General features: G+C 37.7%; 1 protein-coding gene across 4 annotated transcripts in view; it reads right to left on the bottom strand.

Annotated features, from left to right (window-relative positions):
* The window catches only part of PYHIN1 (pyrin and HIN domain family member 1), a 38257-nt gene extending 18872 nt beyond the window's left edge, over nt 1–19385 (bottom strand). For 2 of the 4 annotated variants that reach the window (XM_025383448.1, XM_025383465.1), the window contains exons 1-7: nt 19145–19385; nt 14515–14799; nt 13131–13276; nt 12419–12586; nt 9243–9665; nt 7650–7838; nt 6589–6756 (exon numbers count right to left, since the gene is read on the bottom strand). In XM_025383448.1, the coding sequence (XP_025239233.1) occupies nt 6589–6756; nt 7650–7838; nt 9243–9665; nt 12419–12586; nt 13131–13276; nt 14515–14779 (1359 nt within the window). In that variant the 5' untranslated portion in view covers nt 14780–14799; nt 19145–19385. The remainder of the gene's footprint in view (nt 1–6588; nt 6757–7649; nt 7839–9242; nt 9666–12418; nt 12587–13130; nt 13277–14514; nt 14800–19144) is intronic. The other 2 variants (XM_025383456.1, XM_025383473.1) reach the window with 1 other exon arrangement.
* Nucleotides 19386–19902: the final 517 nt, after the last annotated feature.

Here is a 19902-nt window from a genome sequence, read left to right as displayed (position 1 = left end):
CAGGCAACAGCGGCGCCTAGGCAAGCGCAAGGCAGCCACCACGCTGGGGCCCGCATGCTTAGCTCTCCAGCTCTGCAGGCGGACCACGGCAAAATTTCATGTGCTCCTTGTATACAAGCGACGCCCCAGATTATAATTCTATGTTAAGATTTAAGTAAAATTTAGAAATTTAAAAAACCTCTTTCTAATAATGGCCACTGTTATCTCTCTCTTACCCCTAACGTGACTTTCTCCAAATCCAATTTAAGTAAAACAGTAACATCTAAAGGGAGAGAAATTACAAGAGGCCCATGAGTTAATTAAAGAGCAATTAAAAGCAAACTGCTCCCCAGTAGAAAGAAAAATTTCCTGATTGCAAGGTTATTCATTTTATGGATGATATTCTACCAACAGCCCTTGGGATGCACCCATTTTTCATCATTCCCAAAAAGTCTAGTAAATGTTTTACCTACAAAAGTAGTTCACTCCCCCATACCTAGTGCTTCAATACTGTTTACTGATGGTTTGCGTAAACATGGAAAAGCGCCAGTCTGGTGGAGACCACATAATTCAATCACTCAAACTCGGTTTACCAGCACTCAGAGAGCTGAGATTGGGGCTCTGATATTGGCCTTGGAAACTTTTTCCACTCAGCCCGTCAATATCGTTAGCGATTCTGCTTACTCTATTTATTGCAGAACCTTCAGACAGCCCTAATTAAGTCCACTCTGGAGCCTGCCCTATGTGCTTTTTTCCTCTGACTTCAGCAATTGCTAGATCAACGTACACATCTTATTTTTATTACGTACATTCGAGCCCACAACTCACTGCCTAGCCCATTGGCTTATGGCCATGATCAAGCAGACCTTCAGGTTATGACATCACTGCTTGACCAAGCCACCTAATCGCATCAGTTTTTCCACCAAAATTGGAGAAACTTATCTAAGCAATTTCAATTTACCCAGAGACTGGCTAAACAGATTATCCTACAATTCCCAGATTGCCAGCTCACAGGCACATCCCCTCCTTCAACAGGTGTTAACCCTAGAGGACTAGAACCTAATCAGTTATGGCAAACAGACATTACACATATCCCTGAATTTGGAAAACTAAAATATGTACATGTATCTGTTGATACGAACACTCATCTAATTAGTGCACATGTTCTTCCTGGAAAATCCACTGGATATGTCATTAACTTTTGCATTTATGGGACGGCCCACAAAAATTAAAACTGATAATGGTCCAGCTGATGCCAGCTCACAATTTCAACAATTTTGTCACATGTAGAATATCTAACATTCCACAGGCATCCCATATAACCCCCAAGGACAAACCATAGTAGAACATGCCGACTCCACACTTAAAAATATATTCAAGAAACAAAAAAGGGGGAGTATGGGTAAATACCCTGCCACACTATCGGCACAAGCTGTAGAAAAGCACTTTGCTAAAACCTCTCTAGGCATAAAACCTTCAGTTTTATGGAAAGATGTGAACAGTAATGTATGGTGTGTTCCAAGTGTATTATTAACATGGGGAAGAGGGCATGCTTGTGTCCATACGCCCTCAGGTCCTCCTTGGATTCCAGCATGACACATCAAACCATATCGTGGCGTGGCTAGGACCCAACCTGGTACCAGAAATGAAGGAACTAATGCTACAGGACCTGCAGCCCTGGACGATGTGGCTTCCTCAGACAACACAAGCCTCAGACGTTACCTGGGGGATGCTGAAGAGGACAACTCAGGAGGCTGAACGAATCCTGCTCCGGACACAGACACCATTCACTCCAGATAATTTGCTTCTTGCTATGCTTTCTGTTGTACATTGCAACTCACATAGGGTATGGTTCCTTTTTTATGCTCTCACTTTGTCTGCAACCTGTACCTGCTAAACTCTACTGGGCTCATATCTTAGATCTACCTTTCTTTTGCCCTGTCACCTGGGCAGACACTCCCTTCCCAGCCTTGAATAATGTGATTGCTTGGCTAGGAGGGTTAGATTTACACCCAGTGGGGTCTCTCAGTAATGGCACACATTGGACTAAGGTGCCAGATAACACTACATATCACTCCACTATCCTTCCACTGTGTGTAAGTTATAAAGGTTCTAACCCTTAATGTGTACCTGCCCAAACCCAATTGTGGCTACAACATGGCAAAAGAAATGCCTTAACAGTCTTAGCTGCAGGTAGCCTCAAATTGGGTAATGCAATTAATGCCGCTTTCCCAAACATTCCTTCCTGTGCTAAAGAACAAAGCTGGGAAAGTAATGAATTCCACTTTAGCTGGGAGGTCTGTCATGGGGAACAAGCCCATAGCCTCCAACTAGGCTATTATAACATCTTAGACTGGAGCCCACACAGCTATTTGCAGGGCAGTCTTACTGATGTCCTCATCCATCATGGCATCAATCACCGTTTTGTAACCTTATCCCATTCCCCTATGATTTGAGCTGATGGGGAGATGGGTTATCCCAGACCCCAAGTAAAGTCCTTGCCACTCCATGACACTTTATGGTACCTGGGACATCTTAGCACCTCCTTTGACACCTGGTATGGGACATATCATAATTCCAGTAACAATTATACTATAGCCTTCACTCGTAATCACACTGATCAGTGCCTAATTTGCACTCCCCATCCATATGTTTTCCTTATGGGAACTGATATTTCCATTATACCCCAAAACTCCGCGTTTGTGATCCGGGTGCAGGGACAGGCTTGGTTTGCCTCATGTATCACTAATTACAATATATCTAACTTAAATATTGCTAGTGTTATGATATTAAGGAGACAATCTGAGGCATTCCTACCAGCCAATTTGACACGCGATTGGCAAGGTTCTTCTGTCCTTGCCACCTAAGAATGTCCCCTGTCCCAGGTCAGACTCAAAAGATTCATAGGCACACTTATAGCCTTTATGGTCTCAGCCATAGTCATCCTGGCAACCGCTAGTGTGGCTGTTGCATCTATTACTGAATCAGTACAAACAGCTGCTTTTGTAGATAATATGGCCAGAAATGTGTCTAATAAACTTCTCTTACAGCAAGGTATAGATCAAAAGATTCTTGCACTACTGCGAGCCCTCAAGGCTGCCTTAGAATATGTGGGGGAGCAACAAGATGCACTGGCATTCCGACAGCAATGAAACTGCCACTGGGGGGCATAAACATATCTGTATCATTTCTCTACCACGGAACCAATCAATACATGGTTGGGATGAAGTGAAACAACGCCTCTGGGAAACCTTTCATGACAATTTAGCAACTTAAAACTAAAATTTTAGAATAAAATTTTAAAGCATAAAATTTAAGACATAAAGCAACTTAAAACTAAAATTTTAGAATCCTTTCACACTATAGATCCACACACCCAACAACCAGCCATATGGAAGGGTGTGCAAGATCATCTCTCCTGGTTAGAGCCCTGCTCCTGGGGGTCACTCTGACTGGAAAAGAATGCTGCTAATTATAGTCATGGTTGTCTTATGTTATTTGCTAATTCTAGGATGCAAAGCCAGAATAAGAGCAATGACCGCCCTGCCCAACAGACTTGTTGCTGCACATATCTGTATGCTTCAGTCCAGAGAACCTGATGCAGAAAACAGAAAAGGGGGACATGTGGTAGTTCAGTCAGGCTGGCAGAAAAATTTTAAGATGAAGTTATAGGACATAGACACAAATCTTCTTGGAAGGCTGGAAGGTTTTGTAAAAGTCTCAAGATAGGGCTATGGCTGAGAGCAGCTTAATTCTTACCTTGAGTAAATAGCTTAAAGTGGTTTCAAAGGAAGGTAGTTTATCTAAATAGCGTGTTTACTCATGTGATCATAAGACCAACCTTTGATCAATCGTGGGTGCATAATTGCTCTCTACTTGGGGGTCGGCGATCAGATTAATTACCTACAGGTGTATTGACTCAAAGCCTTTGTCAATTAAATCTGTGCTAAATAAACGCCTGCAGAGTGGAGGCTGTGGCTACTACTCTTTATAGCACCTTCCTTGGTGTCTGTGATGGGCCTGGACCCTTAGCCGAACTGACAGGCAGAATATCTGTGTCAGTATACATTATTCATCTGTTGTTGGGTCGAGGTCTGTGGGACAAACCCCCACAGGTACCAGTGAGGACTTGTCCTAGGAAGGGATTTAAGCTGGCACCTGTGGAGAGGTGGGTTAGAGAAGAGACTGGAGAAAATGATCCCAGCAAAGGAAGCAATCTATGTCAAAGCTTCTGATTTGGAAAAGACCATGGATAGTTTAAAATAAAACCTGAGGTGTGGTCATAAACAAAGTGAAAGGATGAAAGGTAACTGGAATATAGATAATGAACACATTCTTGTATTCATCTTCCTTTATCTGGCTACATCCCCACAATCTCTCTCTACACCTGGACCAACAAAAGACAGTAATTCTCTTGAGTCAGGAATGATTTCATGAATATGTATTTTGTAAACCCCAAAAGGCAAAATCTAATAGGGTCTCAAAGAATATACTTCACTAATAATGATAAATTTTATTAAAGAGATTGTATTCAGTCTGGATCAATGAGGTGCCTGTCCTGATCCAGTCACCCTAGTAATTATGATGTTGTGAAGCACAGGAATGGGAAATGCAAGATAGTATCTTGTGTAAGAAACTGTATTATGTGGTTTTTGGGCGTAACTGAGAAACCTGATGCTGGAACCCATATGGAAATGAGTTCTTCACTGCAGTTCACTGCAGACTCTGCTCTGGGGCTGAATTAGGAGATTGAGGTCAGGAGTTTGAGTGGTTGTGTCCTTAGTTGTTGGGAGGAAAATAGATTATTTTTTTCTGGTTAATAATTTTCAATATGAGCCACAACATGCTAAATATTTTATCTGTTTTAATAGGACCCTCTCTTTGTGAATGTTCTCCGGAATATCTATATAAGTGTAATTTCCCTAAATCTCCTCTTCTGCATATACAGAAACCAGAATTACAAACTTAGCTCTGAAAATGTCCGATGGGTGTTTATTAACTAAGTCTTTCTAGTCAAGGAAATACACAAATGGGCACCTGTTGTCTGTTCTTTAGATTGTAGGAAATCCAGCTCTATGTTTCTATCTATCTATCTATCTATCTATCTATCTATCTATCTATCTAATCACTGTGCTAGAAGGATTCTTTCAAATCCACAATTCCAGATGCAGAATTCTGCTGTTTTGTAGTCTGCATCAGTTAACCAGAATCCTCAGGGCTATCAATCATATTTAGAAATACTTAACAATCTACTTGAGCGTTTGAAGTAATTTTTTAAACATTTTTTTCCAGAAGCAAGGACATAGGTCTCCTCAATCATATAATTTTCTCTATTTTCACTGATTTTTACCATTCATTAATAATACATTAATTTCCATTGTTCTACCACTTCTAGAATTCAGTTATCTACTATATAAAAAGCACTCTGTTATAGAGAAGAATGAGAAGACTCTAATTCTGGAGAGTGGCTTCTGTATGACTTTGTTCATTCTGGGTACCTTATTTTTGAGAAGCCCTGCAGAGCCTGGGCTATGCAAACAAACCCATTACATGACACTGTCAATTCTGAAATTTTTAAAATAAGTTGCTGACATTAGTATATCTCAACTTTAAAGCCACATATAATCATAAATTGCTCAAGTTTTACATTTCAGTAGGTCTGGATATGAATCCTGACTCTAACACTGTCTTTGAGAACTTGAAGATTTTTTTTTTTTTATGTCTGCATATGTCTGTTTTCTTCTATGTGAATTGGGACAGAAAGTAGCATCCTCTTGATGGTTATGAAGAAGGAATGAGATAATGTACATCAGGAACAACATTTAAGACCCAATACCTAATTAAGTGCTCAAATCATAGAAATATAATTATTGTCGTTGTTACATGTTCTATGCTGGGACTTGTAGTTTTTTTCTGTTCTACAAATATATCATGTGCTACACTGACCCTGTTAAGGGAAATCCCAGATCAAGAAGTATGGAAAACATCTTATATAATAAGCCTCTCTCTTCACTTCTGTGAAATTAGTAATTTACTCTCATTGACAGGAGGCCCTGTAAAAGTAAAGGGTAGAAGGACTCATCAGTTCTGCTATCTTGTATCATTGAGGACTTGCCAGAGGAAAATATTTAAGCTGGCATCTGAAATTTAAGGAAATTCTTGCCAGCGATGAGATGGGAGAAATGGATTCCCAACAATGAAATAACATGTTTCCAAATATATACTTGGAATACTTATTTCAACTCGGAATGCTGAAAATAAATTCAGAAATAGTACCAATAAGCAAAGGGGAAAGTTGTGAAAGAAATTGGAATGTGGGTCATAACGCACGCTTTGTCTTCATCTCTGTTTGTCTGGCCATTACCCCTCCCCCTCTCGGTAGGTGGAGCAACACAAGATATTAGCCCTCTTGAGGTCAGCAATCATTGCACAAATATATTTTAGATAGCAAAGACTGTGATGTGGTAGTATCTCACTGCATGCATTCAGTAAACACATGGGTGATTTAATTTTATCAAGAGATTGTGGAAGAGAAACTCTTTTAACAGTCTAATGATCCCTGTAATTTATGTTTGGGAGATATGAGGCATGGGACCCAGGAAATTGTACCTTGGTGAAGGAACTGCTGGATGGGGTTGTTGGCGGCATCTGAGGAGTCTTGGGACGGCTTTCAGGTAGGGTTGTGCCAGCCTCTGAAGGTTTCGGATGCTGACTCCGTTCCTGGGGTAGTGCCATGCTCCTGGAGTCATGGCTTCTCTGGCTTGTTTTTTTGTGTATCTGAAAGTATTCATTTTTTTTTGTTTAATGTTTTTTAATATTAGGGAAAGCACAACATCTTTAAATATGTGAGACTATCATCCTTTATTAAATTCTAATAGATGTTATTACCTTTAAAAATTGCCTCTATCTAATGTATTCCTCCAGGCAACTGCCAATATATTTTTTTGCTAAAATGTAAAATGATCTAACATTCTTAGTCAAATAACATCTTTATTTGCTTATTTTTAAAAATGAACTCCATTTTTGTCTTTATGGCATAAGACAGATGAGAAAAGGACTACTTGTTACCTGTGTTGTATGAGTTTTTCTTACCTTTCCACATATGCCAAAGTTGTACAGAACTCACTATGCTGTTTCTCACTTTTAATATTTGTATGCAACATTTTATCTGCCTGAAGTCTTTCCAATGTCTGTCTTTACCTTGTTAAGAGCAGTAGTATCTAGTGCATACTGGTTTGTCATAATGTACAAGGAAGGCAATAGGATACAAAATGTATATCCATGATCTCATTTAATTTTCAAGCCAATCTTATGAGGAACATGTAAGCTATTTCTCTAATATCATGCACCTAAATGAGCAAAATATATACCAAGCCTATCTTACTGCAAAGAACTTGGTTTTGATAACTAACTTCAATTAGTCCTGTGCCCTCCGAATTTCTTCAAATATTTTAGTAGTTAGCACAAGTTTCATGTCTTTTTGAAGAAGATAATTAATGTCATTCTTTTAATATATTTTAATAATTTTCTCTAAGTGTAAGTGCAAGGGCATCATTTCGTTTCTCATGAACTTGCAGAATTTTAAGTGTAAAACAACAGAAGTATGGTTTCCTAAAACTTAAAGCAAATGATTTTCATCTTTGGAAAACTAATATTTGTTTATTTCTCACCTGGATGAAACTATGCATTTCTGACATCAGTTTTGACATATTTTCCCTCTTTCTCAGACGAAAGCAGAAGAGTTGAAGCTTATCTCCTTTTTCACAGGGGATATCATGGCATTCTCCTTTTCCTACTACAGTCATACTTCCTGTTTTATCCTGAATTTCATAGATTGTTGTCTTCCTATTTACATTTTTCTGCAACAAAAAATTAATATCATGTTTGTGAGAACATAGTAACTACTGTACATAAGGGAAAGTCTCTTGTGACAGATTAAAAACAAGATGCAAGACAGCAACTCCTAGTACTGTATCAACATACAACACATATGCCTTAGTCTAGACCATCTCACAGAGCTCTCCCTCAATATCCTTTTTGTTTAAGTCCTTAACGTTCTAAGTATTTCTATTACAGTTCTAGAGCAATGAGTTATCTTCCCAATTTCAACTTCTTTCACCTCCAAGACAGCTATGCTTCCCAAAGCACCTTGATACAAAGGAACCTGAAGTCCTTGGTAGGCTTATTTGGCCTCTGCCCCTATGCAAAAGAATGGGCGTCTGTTACAACTAATTGTTTGCTATGTTATGAGGAATCTGTAATAAAAAAATAAGCTTTTAGTAACTATCTAATTACTTTTTTGACTTTCTCCATTTACTGAATCTCTTTCAACATCTCCCATTCTGAAATCAGGTCCTTATGTTCAAACATTCCAATTTCTTGCTCATCAAGGCTATTACTCATCGTTCTGGATGTATATTTCTAAGGATAATTTCTTTAAGAGTGTGTACAGAAAGCAACGCTGCTAAAATAAGAGGTCATTCTAGAAAATAAATGTAACAGATTGTGAGCTGTTGATCATGTAAGAAATTACTGGAATCAATAGCCAGGTATAGACTGGTTTTCTGAGTTGGAATGTCTCATGCTAACTAGTTTCATAAATTTTGACAGTAACATATCAGAAAAATTATTCTGCTCTTTTTTTTGTGACATATCTAATATACGAGTACAGATTACTTGACTTTCCAAGTATCATCCAAATTTATATTTCTCGGTTGTTCAATACTTTTTGATGAATAGGCTTCATTTGGTCAGAACATTGTCCTACCTGTTTTCTGCAGTTGCTTTCCAGGTATAATCAGTCAATTCATTTCTTGCCCTGATTGTCAAAACTGGAACTCAAGCCTCAAAGGACAATACTTTATTCAGAATGAAACTAATGTGATTTTTGCTACAATTGAGATTATAATCAAAGAAATAAGTTTACTATTATGTTTGTATGGATCTAGATCCCTCACTATCCTTGATCATTATGACTCATAATAGGTAGTCATAGCTGATGAAGTCTCAAGGTTTCTCAGTGAATGTTTTACTAAAGAACTTCAGGGTGATATTTTGGAAAGAAAAACATGGGAATGAGAACATTAATAGTTCTCCTAGTCCTGGTCTTAACCTTGAAGAAGACTTTATTTACTTGTCAGTAGTTTTGAGAGAGTCCTGAGTTCTAATGTTAAGTAAATATGCAAACTTCCATTTAGCACATCAGGGGTTTTAACTTCACGTGTTATTGTAGAAACTGCAACAAAACAGCTTTGATGCCTTACCGTATGTAGCATATATAATCCATATACAATATATCCTGAAGTTTGTTTGTGAAGAATATTGATCTTTGGAGTTTTCTTTGCTCTTATGATGATGTCCTTTGGAACCTCAAACATTTGGTCAGGACCAGCTTCAGATACAGAAGAGGCTTCATTCACCTCTAGGAGACTATTATGTTTAGAATAATTTGATATAATGATGACTCTCTTTTTAATGAATTTCCCCTTCAAGTTGATGTTTAAAACCTTCACATGAAAGAACTGCGTCTGCGTAGCCACTGTAGCATGAAACATTCTTCTTTGCTCATTTTCTGAGAATTCATATTTAAATATCTTTGTTGCATTTAGTACCATCACGATCATTGGGTCTTTTGGGAAAGTATTTTTACTGGGAGTTGCCTGACGGTTGGCCAATGGTTTTAGGCTCTGCGCATGATAAAAAAGGAATACAAAAAAGAAATTTTTGAGTGAGGAATACAGGGTTGCTCTTCAATGACCTCACGTCACAACATTGGGCCCCAAAACTGTTATAGATGTGTAGAGCTAGGGCCGGGATACAGGGAAGGAGAGGATATCCTGAAGTAGTCTCATAGCCAGATGCAGTAATATAGGAGACCACATGGTAAAGGAAGACTCTTCTCTAAACAGAATAATCCTTACAATGTAAGATATAATAGCAACATAAGACAAGTGGATGCTGAGCTGATTATCATGAAGTGACTTAAAATAAATTTAGCATAAAATAATGAATTGTAGTTTTACTCTTACCAGCTTAAAATGCCAGAGCATAAAAATAGACAAAATACAATTGAATAGCACTGAAAATGGTAAAGGGTATCCACCACAAACCACATACATCAATAGTGTTTAGTTATTACCAATGTAGACAGGGCAATTTTTAGCATACAACTCATACTTTCCTGCCTAAGATAAATACTGTTAAAGCAGGTGAGAATACCTGTGGGCTAAACCCCTCAGAATGCCCTCATCTCAGTAGGTTCAGGCTACAGACACTCTACAGAGTGTCATTTCCACCATTGCAGCCTTTCTCAATGTCAGGGCTCCAGGAGGTAGCATGCTGGCAGAAAACCAAGGATCAGAGTGGATTGTCTTTAATATCCTTTCTCTATAACATCCAGGTTTCCTTAAATTGCAGCAGAACACATTAATGAAGGAAAAGTTGTTCAATTTCAAGAAAAAGCACTGGAGGAATAGGTAGGCCTCATTCACAAACCAGCAGCTCCTGAGTGGTCTGATCTGGAATACCATATACAGTGATCATCTGTGAGTGATTGGACTTTATTTGATCTGACTTTTCATCCATGCGACTCATTCAGCCTAACACAGAAAAGTCCTTTCCCAATGCAAGTTAATCAGTAACCGTAGACTCATCCATGTGAATATTAATAGTAACCAATATGCAACCTCACAAGGAGCCACATGAATACAGGACCTGCATGAAGGGGATCATAATAGCTGCTCAGAGAGACATAATAGGACATTACATTGTATTACGGTATTTTCAGAAAAAATATGTGTATACATAGGAGTAAATATGAGAGGGTATATAGAGAAATGTGGCAAATTATGGATGCTGGAATTTCATGTAAATTTAATTAAGTTTGATCTGGTTTGTCTGCATTTATTCCTTTTTTTTCTGAAATAGTCTTATATTAATACAAAATCTAATGTAAGAAAAAAGGGAATAGAGCATGTTCCAATTAAGGTTGTTGTTGTGGTTTCATCACTTGTTGCCTATCATAGTTGATCTCCTCTATTGTGTATCAGAAATACAGAACATTCTTTTTTATAATAAAGCTCATTAGAGTTTCAATTAGTTTTTAGACTATTGCTGATACATGCATACAGTAAGGCTGACCTGTCCAAATTTGAGACGAGTACAACATTATAAGGATTATCAGAATCATGCAATTATTAATCGTAGTTTACTTTCTTTCATTTGTAAGTCTTGGTGTATCATCTTCTGTCTGCCTACATTTTCCCAAACTCCTGAGCTCTCTTCCCTATTCCATCACTTCTCTTTGTTTTTACAACTTTTGGCCTCACAATAGGTATCTTTGACTGAGTCAGATGACCTTTATTTGTCATTTGCTTAGCTGCAGTGGTTAATATCTTAGAATATGGATATGGTTCTTTTTTTTTTTTTTTTTTTTTTTACTTTTTTATTTTGAGACGGAGTCTCACTCTGTCGCCCAGGCTGGAGTGCAGTGGTGCGATCTCGGCTCACTGCAACCTCCACCTCCCTGGTTCAAGCAATTCCCATGCCTCAGTCTCTCAAGTGGTTGGGATTATAGGTGCGTGCCACCGCACTCAGCTAATTTTTTTCTATTTTTAGTAGAGACGGTGTTTCATCATGTTGGCCAGACTGGTCTCGGACTCCTGACCTCAGGCAATTCACCTGCTTCGGCCTCCCAAAGTCCTGGGAATACAGGTGTGAGCCACTGGTTTTTCATTTTTTCATTGAGTAAAGGTATCTATTGGAAGTTTCCCATGAGGCAGACACTGAAGTAGGCCCTCCCTGGTTTACGGTGGTCCACAGAATTACAAACTAACCCTAATCTTGGAACTACCTTGAGTAGGTGGTAAGTGTTAAAGATAAACACTTCTTAACTTAAGTTGTCATAAACAGTAGAATAGAAAGAAATTCCTAGGAAACAGAACACCATGAAGATTTAACCTAAGTTACAGGAGTCTAAGTGAGGATTTCCTGAGGATAAGGTCTCAGTATTGGGATCCAGAGGGTGGATAAAGTTGACCAGTAAGAGTTTTAAGGTGAAAGAAATATGGTGTGTGAAAATCCTAAAGGAAAAAGGAGCATGGTGTGTGTCAAAGAAACTTGAATAAATTAGTGAGCAAAGGGAAGGGGTGTGAAACAGATGGGGGCAGTAGACAGTGAGTCCATTGCTGAAAGTTCCAGATTCCACAGCGCTCTCTGTCTTCCCCAGACAACACAGGACAGAAAACTTTCTGCAGTCAGAGATAATGTCAAGTTCATCAAGTATCCCTTTGGAAGCAAAAGATTAAAATGCAGTGAATTCTCAATCTATACATTTGATTTACTGGCTGATTATTGATGTCATTTTTCAGTAGAGGATGAAATCAGATTCCTACATTTTGGGTTAAGAAAATGAATCACAAGGGGACCAGGAAGAGTGTACCTCAGTTGAGGAAGTGTTGGGTGGAGCTGATGATGAGGTCTGGGGAGGTGGGGAACAGCCCATGGCTGTGGACATGCTGGCTTCTGCAGAGCAGGAAGGCTGAGTCTGCTCTTTGGACATCTTACTCCTTTTGGTTCCAGTCTCTTCTTCAGATGGTTTTCTTCTTTTCTACAAGTAGTTTATTTTTCTTGTTAATTATTTTCAGTGTCAAGTGAAGCAGAACACATTTTCATTACAAGGCAGGATGTTTATTATATATAAATTATTTTTCTTGGAAACTTAAGTGGGTGTTGTACATCGCCAGGCCAATTGAAAGAACAGGGCATAGATGGTTTCATTTTAAAAAGGGGAGCGGAGAAAGTAACACACATCACTCCTTAATTACTTGTATTTTGGGATATGCTGACTTGTAGTTAAAAAACTAGGCTTTTGTAAACACAGGAAACATTTTTTTATCTGACTCTCAAGTTAAATCCTTCTCTATTGGGGATGAAACTATACTTATTTTATACATATTTACATTATGTTTACTAAAGTATTTAACTTGTTGCCTCGCAGAAAGAGGATGATCAATTATTATGTAATTTGATAAATCTGAAACTTGATGGGAACCATAGGAAGAAATAACTGTCTGCTGGAGAGATTGAGTGGAAGAGCAATAGCAGAGCTTCCACTGTGAGACTTGAAGCCTGCTCCTCTTCCGGAAGCTTACCTGAGGTCCAAGAGTCTCCTCTGCTCCTTTAGCTGTGAGTCTGTTGCTTGCAGTGGATGCAGGTGTAGCAGGATCCACTTCTTTCTGTTTCCTCGTTTTAGATGGGGTTGTTCCTTTGACTGGAATGGATTCAATTTTATTCACAACTAATGCAGAAAAAAGGAAGATGTATAAACCCAGAGCAGATGATCGTGGACAGCTGAAGCAGTTTCAATACTGTTTGCTCTTAGTGCCTGCTTGAGAGTTCAGGTGTGTTTTAGTCTACCTCTGTTGCATTAGCCTAGTCTGGCTTCCAGGAGGCCAGCAGGAGAAACAAAGGCACAAACACTGACTCATACTCTTCAGTGCTTTCATCACTCCTCCTCTGTGCAGTGAGGACATCCTTCATGTCCTCTGAACTCCATGTGCCTCAGTCAAACGCATTCCCAATCCTATTCTTCTATCATTTCCTTTTAAAATGTAAGGTTCTCATGATGCTGACTGCTTAGTCACATTCTCCAGATAATCTATTCAAATTACAGAAACCAGTGAAAGGAGATGTTATATAGGTTTGTGAGGTGAGATATTGTGACTTTTGACTTTTTTATTTTTTATTTTATTTTTTTGAGACAGTGTCTCACTCTGTCACCCAGGCTGGAGTGCAGTGGCGCGATCTCGGCTCCCTGCAAGCTCCGCCCCACAGGTTCACGCCGCCGTTCTCCTGCCTCAGCCTCCCAAGTAGCTGGGACTACAGGCGCCTGCCACCACGCCTGCCTAATATTTTTTGTATTTTTTAGTAGAGACGGGGTTTCACCTTGTTAGCCAGGATGGTCTCGATCTTCTGACCTCGTGATCCAACTGCCTTGGCCTCCCAAAGTGCTGGGGTTACAGGCCTGAGCTACCACGCCCGGCCGACTTTGTTTTAATTATTTTAACTCAATGATATGACAAGAGAGGAGGTCTTCGTACTACCAGGAGCAATGCTTACATTTAAATACTATGTTATCTTTTGTATTATAAAGAATGATGATGTGTTGAATATTCTCAATAGAATGGACACATTAATTGGCTAAATGTACATATCTCAGATATAAACAACAATTTTTTATAATTTTATTTTGTCATTATGTAATCTGTCAAATGTACTAGAAGTCTCAGTCTGTCTTCAACTCCCTCTCCTTTTTGTTCTTTTACTGCACCTCAACTCCGATATATGTCAATCCACATTAGTAATGGAATGCCGTAAGTTGTCTACTTGTTGGCATCTGAAGTGCCAACAATGTCATGGCCAGTGAGTCACAAATTGGGAAAAGGATGTATCAGCTATGACCAAGGTGGCATTCTAATCAAGGTTGGGAAGGGTGGGGATGGTTGCAGCAGGTGGGTGTTCCCTCTTCCCAATTACCTTTTAACTTTTCTCTTTTAAGAGTTGCAGCAAGGTCTCCCAGTGTTGGTATTTCTTTGAAGAATTCTATTAGTTTGCCCAAACCAGCATCACCTGGGAACTTTTCTTCCATCAAGTCAGCAATCTGAATTTTGTCATACTCTTCTTTCATTTTTGGATTAAGTTTTAAATCGTTGCTCAGTAAGGACTTAACAATTCTAAAATGATAATCATTGATGACCTCCAATCCTTTTAGTAGAACAATTTTCTTGTAGTTATTTGCCATCTCTAAAGATATAAGTGAACCTACAAGAGAAAAATGGTAGACAGTGTTACACACGTATACAGATGATTTAAAAGAAGATGTATGCCTCTGTGAATGAGTGGCCCATTAGAAAGAGTTGTTCATGAATATGTGTGATAAAGAAGGACTTAATGACCAAATGTGTTACTGTAGAAATTGAGTGAAGAACTGCTGTGTTAGGAATGTCCAAGTAATTCTTCCCATTGAATGAGGATAGTTGAATTGGGTCCAGGTGTTAGAAGGAGGTCTGTGAACAAGCAATTGTCTCAGTGTTTAGAGTATGGGCTGTGCAGTGTCAAAGTCCTTGGTTCCTCTTCCCATCCTTTATTGGGGCTGGGGCCTATCCCCCAAAACCTGCCTGTTGTTTCTTAAACCTTCTCACACCCACCACTATGACTGGAGTGGCCTAGGTGTAAATGGGCTGCAGCCTCCCATCTTATATGAATAACTTTCTGCTACAGCACTACAGTTTCATGCTGGGACACAGACCCTATTCTCCTTAACTCTTCTCTTGTCAGCTATCATTAGTATCCTCTTCCTTGGTGTTGGACCCTGCCGTATTTGTCCTCTGTGCCCATAAAACTATCACTTTCCTGGACATCTACATTTTCTCTATTGCAGAACACAGGATTTATTGGCTGGAATATTTTGATAGTTGCTTGATTTTTCTTTTAGGCTCGATTTGTCTAATTCATTTTCATTTAACAGATCCACATTTATCTCTATAAAACACATTTTTATCTCACTGAAATGTTTCAATATTTGCTCATTTTCTTTTCAATACATTCCTTGCTTCTTGTATTGGTTTCAGAAAACTTTGAATAATCTGCATTCTTTTTTCTTTTTTAAACTTCTGGCACTTGTGTGTTCCTTATATCTTACGATTCAGAAGTATAAAACATTTTCATGCTTCATGACTTTGCTAATTCTCTTCTCATTGCCTGGAAAGCTATTCCCACATTCCTCTCTCTAACTACCTCTCCTACAACCTTTAAGACTCAACTGAGAGTTTGCCTTCTAGAAATTTTCAGAGTCCCCTTAAGGACACAGTATTACTCCTCTGGACCTCTTTAGTGCCAGTGCACTTTAGCACATGATGACACACAAAGCATGCTATGGATTCCTAATTCCTTTTTAAATTATCACAGCACTTTGTGAGGCCGAGGGAGGCAGTTCACCTGAGGTCAAGAATTCAAGACCAGCCTGGCCATCATAGTGAATCCCTGTCTCTATTAAAAGTACAAAAGTTAGCCAGGCATGGTGGTGGGTGCCTGTAATCCAAGCCACTTGGAAGGCTGAGGCAACAGAATCACCTGAACCTGGGAGGTGGAGTCTGCAGTGAGCAGAGATCATGCCACTGCACTCCAGCCTGAGTGACAAAAGCAAAACTCCATCTCAATAAAAACAAATACCAAAACAAATATTTTAATTATAGAAAGCATGTATTTGTGTACCTCTTATGTAATTAAGATATTTAAATTCCTGGGGCTGTTAATTGCTTTCTTCTTGAGAGAACATGAGTGTCCTCAGATTGAAAAGCATAGAATGAAGGAAAAAATCTATACAAAGACATATAGTCAAACTGAAGCATATAAAAAACAAATAAATACTCCATACACCTCTGAGAATGAAGAATACATCACCTGCAAAGATCCAAAAATTAGATTGAAACTGATTCTCAACAACAAATCTACTTGAAACAGGGGAATGGAATCATTTTTATATAATGCTGGTCCAAAATCCCATATAAATTGCTAAACAAAAAGTTTAGAAATGGGAAGTTTTGATTTGTTTTGTGAGTATGACAGCACAATTAACTTGCAAAATGAAACCAGATGTGAGATTACAGGAGGCTATGTATGATTTTTATTTATTCCACTTAAACACAAATATTCATATATTTTGATGCTGAAATATTAGTGTTTTTGTTTTTGCAGTAATGACACTGATAACATTGGGGTTTCTAGAAAAATGTGCATTAAGTAATCTTTTAAACCTCCAAGTTCTGATTTTCAAAACATATCGAGCCTCCCAGGTACAAAAGAAATGCTCTCATCTTGTCTTGAAGGAAAAAATAATTTTTAAAACTAGAATTTCAATCTAAACAAAATGATATTTAAACAAAAGGTCCCCGAAAACTATTCTCTGAACCTCAAGGCCTTAGTAGTTTTTCCAGACAAAGATGCACACAGAAACATTTTTGGAAGAACTTTTCAATAGAAAATTAAAAAAAAAATTTTTAAAAGCTGCAGGCCAAAAGACGAGTAAGAATGAAAAACGAACTTGATTGTGTATGCCTATTTTTAAAAAAGAAAGCCCTGATCAAAGAAAAGAGAAACAGAAAGTATACCAACATGGTGGAGGGAGGGAAGAAAAAGAATGTGACAGTTTACTAATGTAATTGTCTTAGAGGGTGAGATGGAAATGTAAGTTTAAAAAAAAAGACAAGTAGGAGAATATAGAAGAGTTATAAATTGAAGTGAAGATAGCAGAAACAGGCCAAAATATGTTAATTATTAGCCTATACACAAAGAGCTTAACTAATTAAATGAAAACTTTTATCAAATTTGATTTAAAATTTCTGTATGTATGTTGTCAGTGAAAGATCACTGAAAAGTGAAAAAGAAATTTAAGTTATCATGCAAGCAGAAACGAGAAGAAAGCCAGCTTATCTATGTTAGAATCATTTTTAAAAAGATCTTAAGACCAAGAGTATTATCAGATTCCACATGGTAAAATGGTGAATTCCTGGGAAGATACAATAATTTAAATTATAGATTTATCTAATAATAATAAATGTATATTATTTTTCATTATTGTATAGTCTTTCATGATAATATATTTTTATATAATGTATTTATCTTCATATACACACATATGTACACACACTGCCACAAATATATATATTTATATGTGTATGTTTATGTTTAGAAACATGTATGCATGATCACATACCACACGTAATATACATTATATATATGCATATGAGCATATCTATATATTATATATATGAATTTGAGAGAAGTACAAGAAAATACCGTCTTATAATAGGAGTTTTTATATCTTCCAATACTAAATGAACAAAGTAAAAACATAACATTTTTACAAATTTGAGCAACATAATTGATAGCAGTATTTATCTAACATATATAAATTCTGAAATCAACATTTAAAATCTCATATTCTAGTCAAGTACACTGAAATATTGCACCAGGCTATACAGAAAGACTTCTAAAAATTCTAGACTTTGCAATATAAATCTATTTCAAATTGACTTCCCTGCCTCTCTCCTATACATTGCCACTAGAAAAATAAAAAATCATTAACTTTCAGGAGGGCAGGAAGTAATCTTAAAATGACTGAAAAACTGCCTTTTATACCTGGTGTAGAATGATGCTTATGTAAAAGTTAAACATACTTATGAAAATATTGACACAAATTATTTGAATAATTGTGTTTGCAAAATGGATAAATTTTCTACTGTGTTTTCATTTGTAGAATAATATTACTTACGAAACGTTCTCACATACGTTTGTGTGTGAGAACATGTTTTGTAAAATTGAGATAATACCATAAAACACAGCTCTACATCTAGATGTCTTTTTTACTTAATATTATTTCCTGATACTTTGTGCACCACATTATCTTGTCTTATTTTATCTTCTACTTTCATTTTAGGTTCAGGGAGTACATGTGCAGGGTTGTTAAATGAGTAAACTGTGTGTCGCTGAGGCTTGTTGTACAAAGATCCCATCACCAAGGTAGTGAGCATAGTACCGGATAGATAGCCTTCTAACACTCATACTGCTCCCACCTTTCCCTCTCAAGTAGTCCCCAGTGTTTAATGTTCCCATCTTGTGTCCATATGGATTCAATGTTTAGCTTCCACTTGTGAGAATATGCAGTATTTGGTATTCCTGTGTTAGTTCACTTAAGATAATATTCTCCAGCTATATCCATGTTGTGCATATACAGTGTGGAATACTATGCAACCATAAAAAAGAATGAAATAATTTTCTTGTCTTTTGCCTAGATCCCTGTGGCCACCAAGCTTTCTAACCTCAGAGAATATATACTCAGAGAATTTGTCTTAAAATCTGCAATGATCAAAATGCATATTCCTTCATTTGTGCCCCAGTTGTAGAATAAAGGATATCTACTATCTCTGAAGTAAGTAAAGAATTGGAAGTAGTAACTGCAGTTTTCACTTTTCTGAATATAGTTGATACCAGCTCTACTCCCTTCACCCCACTGCTCTGAAGAGCCAATATTAATTTTTCCCTTGTGATTTTGTGGATTTCAAGGAAACATCTAGATCTTTTCTGCAAAAATACCCACAGTACTCACCTTACTGGAAGTTTCTTCAACAGTAGTCCAGATCTTGAGATCTTCAGAAATGTAGGAAATGAGGATTGTTTTGAGTAGGAAAATCAATCAGTAAAGCTCTCAAAAACTGAAATACCGGATGTTATAATCTCCTGAAATGCTAAGAAAATGAAGTATTTTCAAAGACAGTAAGGGAAAATGGCCGTCCTTAGAGTCGCTTCACTTGACTAGTACTGGCTTCCTCACACTCTGCTTTGCCCTAGGGAGAGAGGAGTTGTGAAACAATGTGCAGACTCCTCCCACCCCCCACCAGTGTTTTTCGCTTTCCATCCTGTTAGAGAAAATGAACAGTTTCTTTCCTGTAGGTATCTTATCAAAGTAAAATTTATATCAAAGTTATATTTAAATTTTTTTTTTCTTACAAATGTTGATATCTGAATGGAGTTCCAACCTTAGAACTTTCTTAGCCAGCAGATTTACATGTGAGTCATTAGGGACCTCTATTCCGATGAATGATTGTCAAATATAGGAGGAAGCAAGGTGGCTTCTTCTCCCTCCTTTCCTGTGCACAGAGTGGCAGTTGCAGGAGGAGATCTTGGTAGGAGCATCTATTGCTACCAGTACTTTACTGCATCTCCCGCATGGGAGAATGTCTGCTATGAAATGGCAATTGGTTTAAATACTACCTGAAGCATTCACCCAGTTATTAATAGTTGACAAACCTAGGGCTTTCCATATCAGAAAGTTATTACCAATATATAAATCCTTTCTCAAATATA

The sequence above is a fragment of the Theropithecus gelada genome, chromosome 1, assembly GCF_003255815.1.
Source record: "Theropithecus gelada isolate Dixy chromosome 1, Tgel_1.0, whole genome shotgun sequence".
NCBI classification, from domain to species: Eukaryota; Metazoa; Chordata; class Mammalia; order Primates; family Cercopithecidae; genus Theropithecus; species Theropithecus gelada.
The sequence above is the reverse complement of the archived record's forward strand: the minus strand, read 5'-3'. Positions and strand labels throughout refer to the sequence as shown.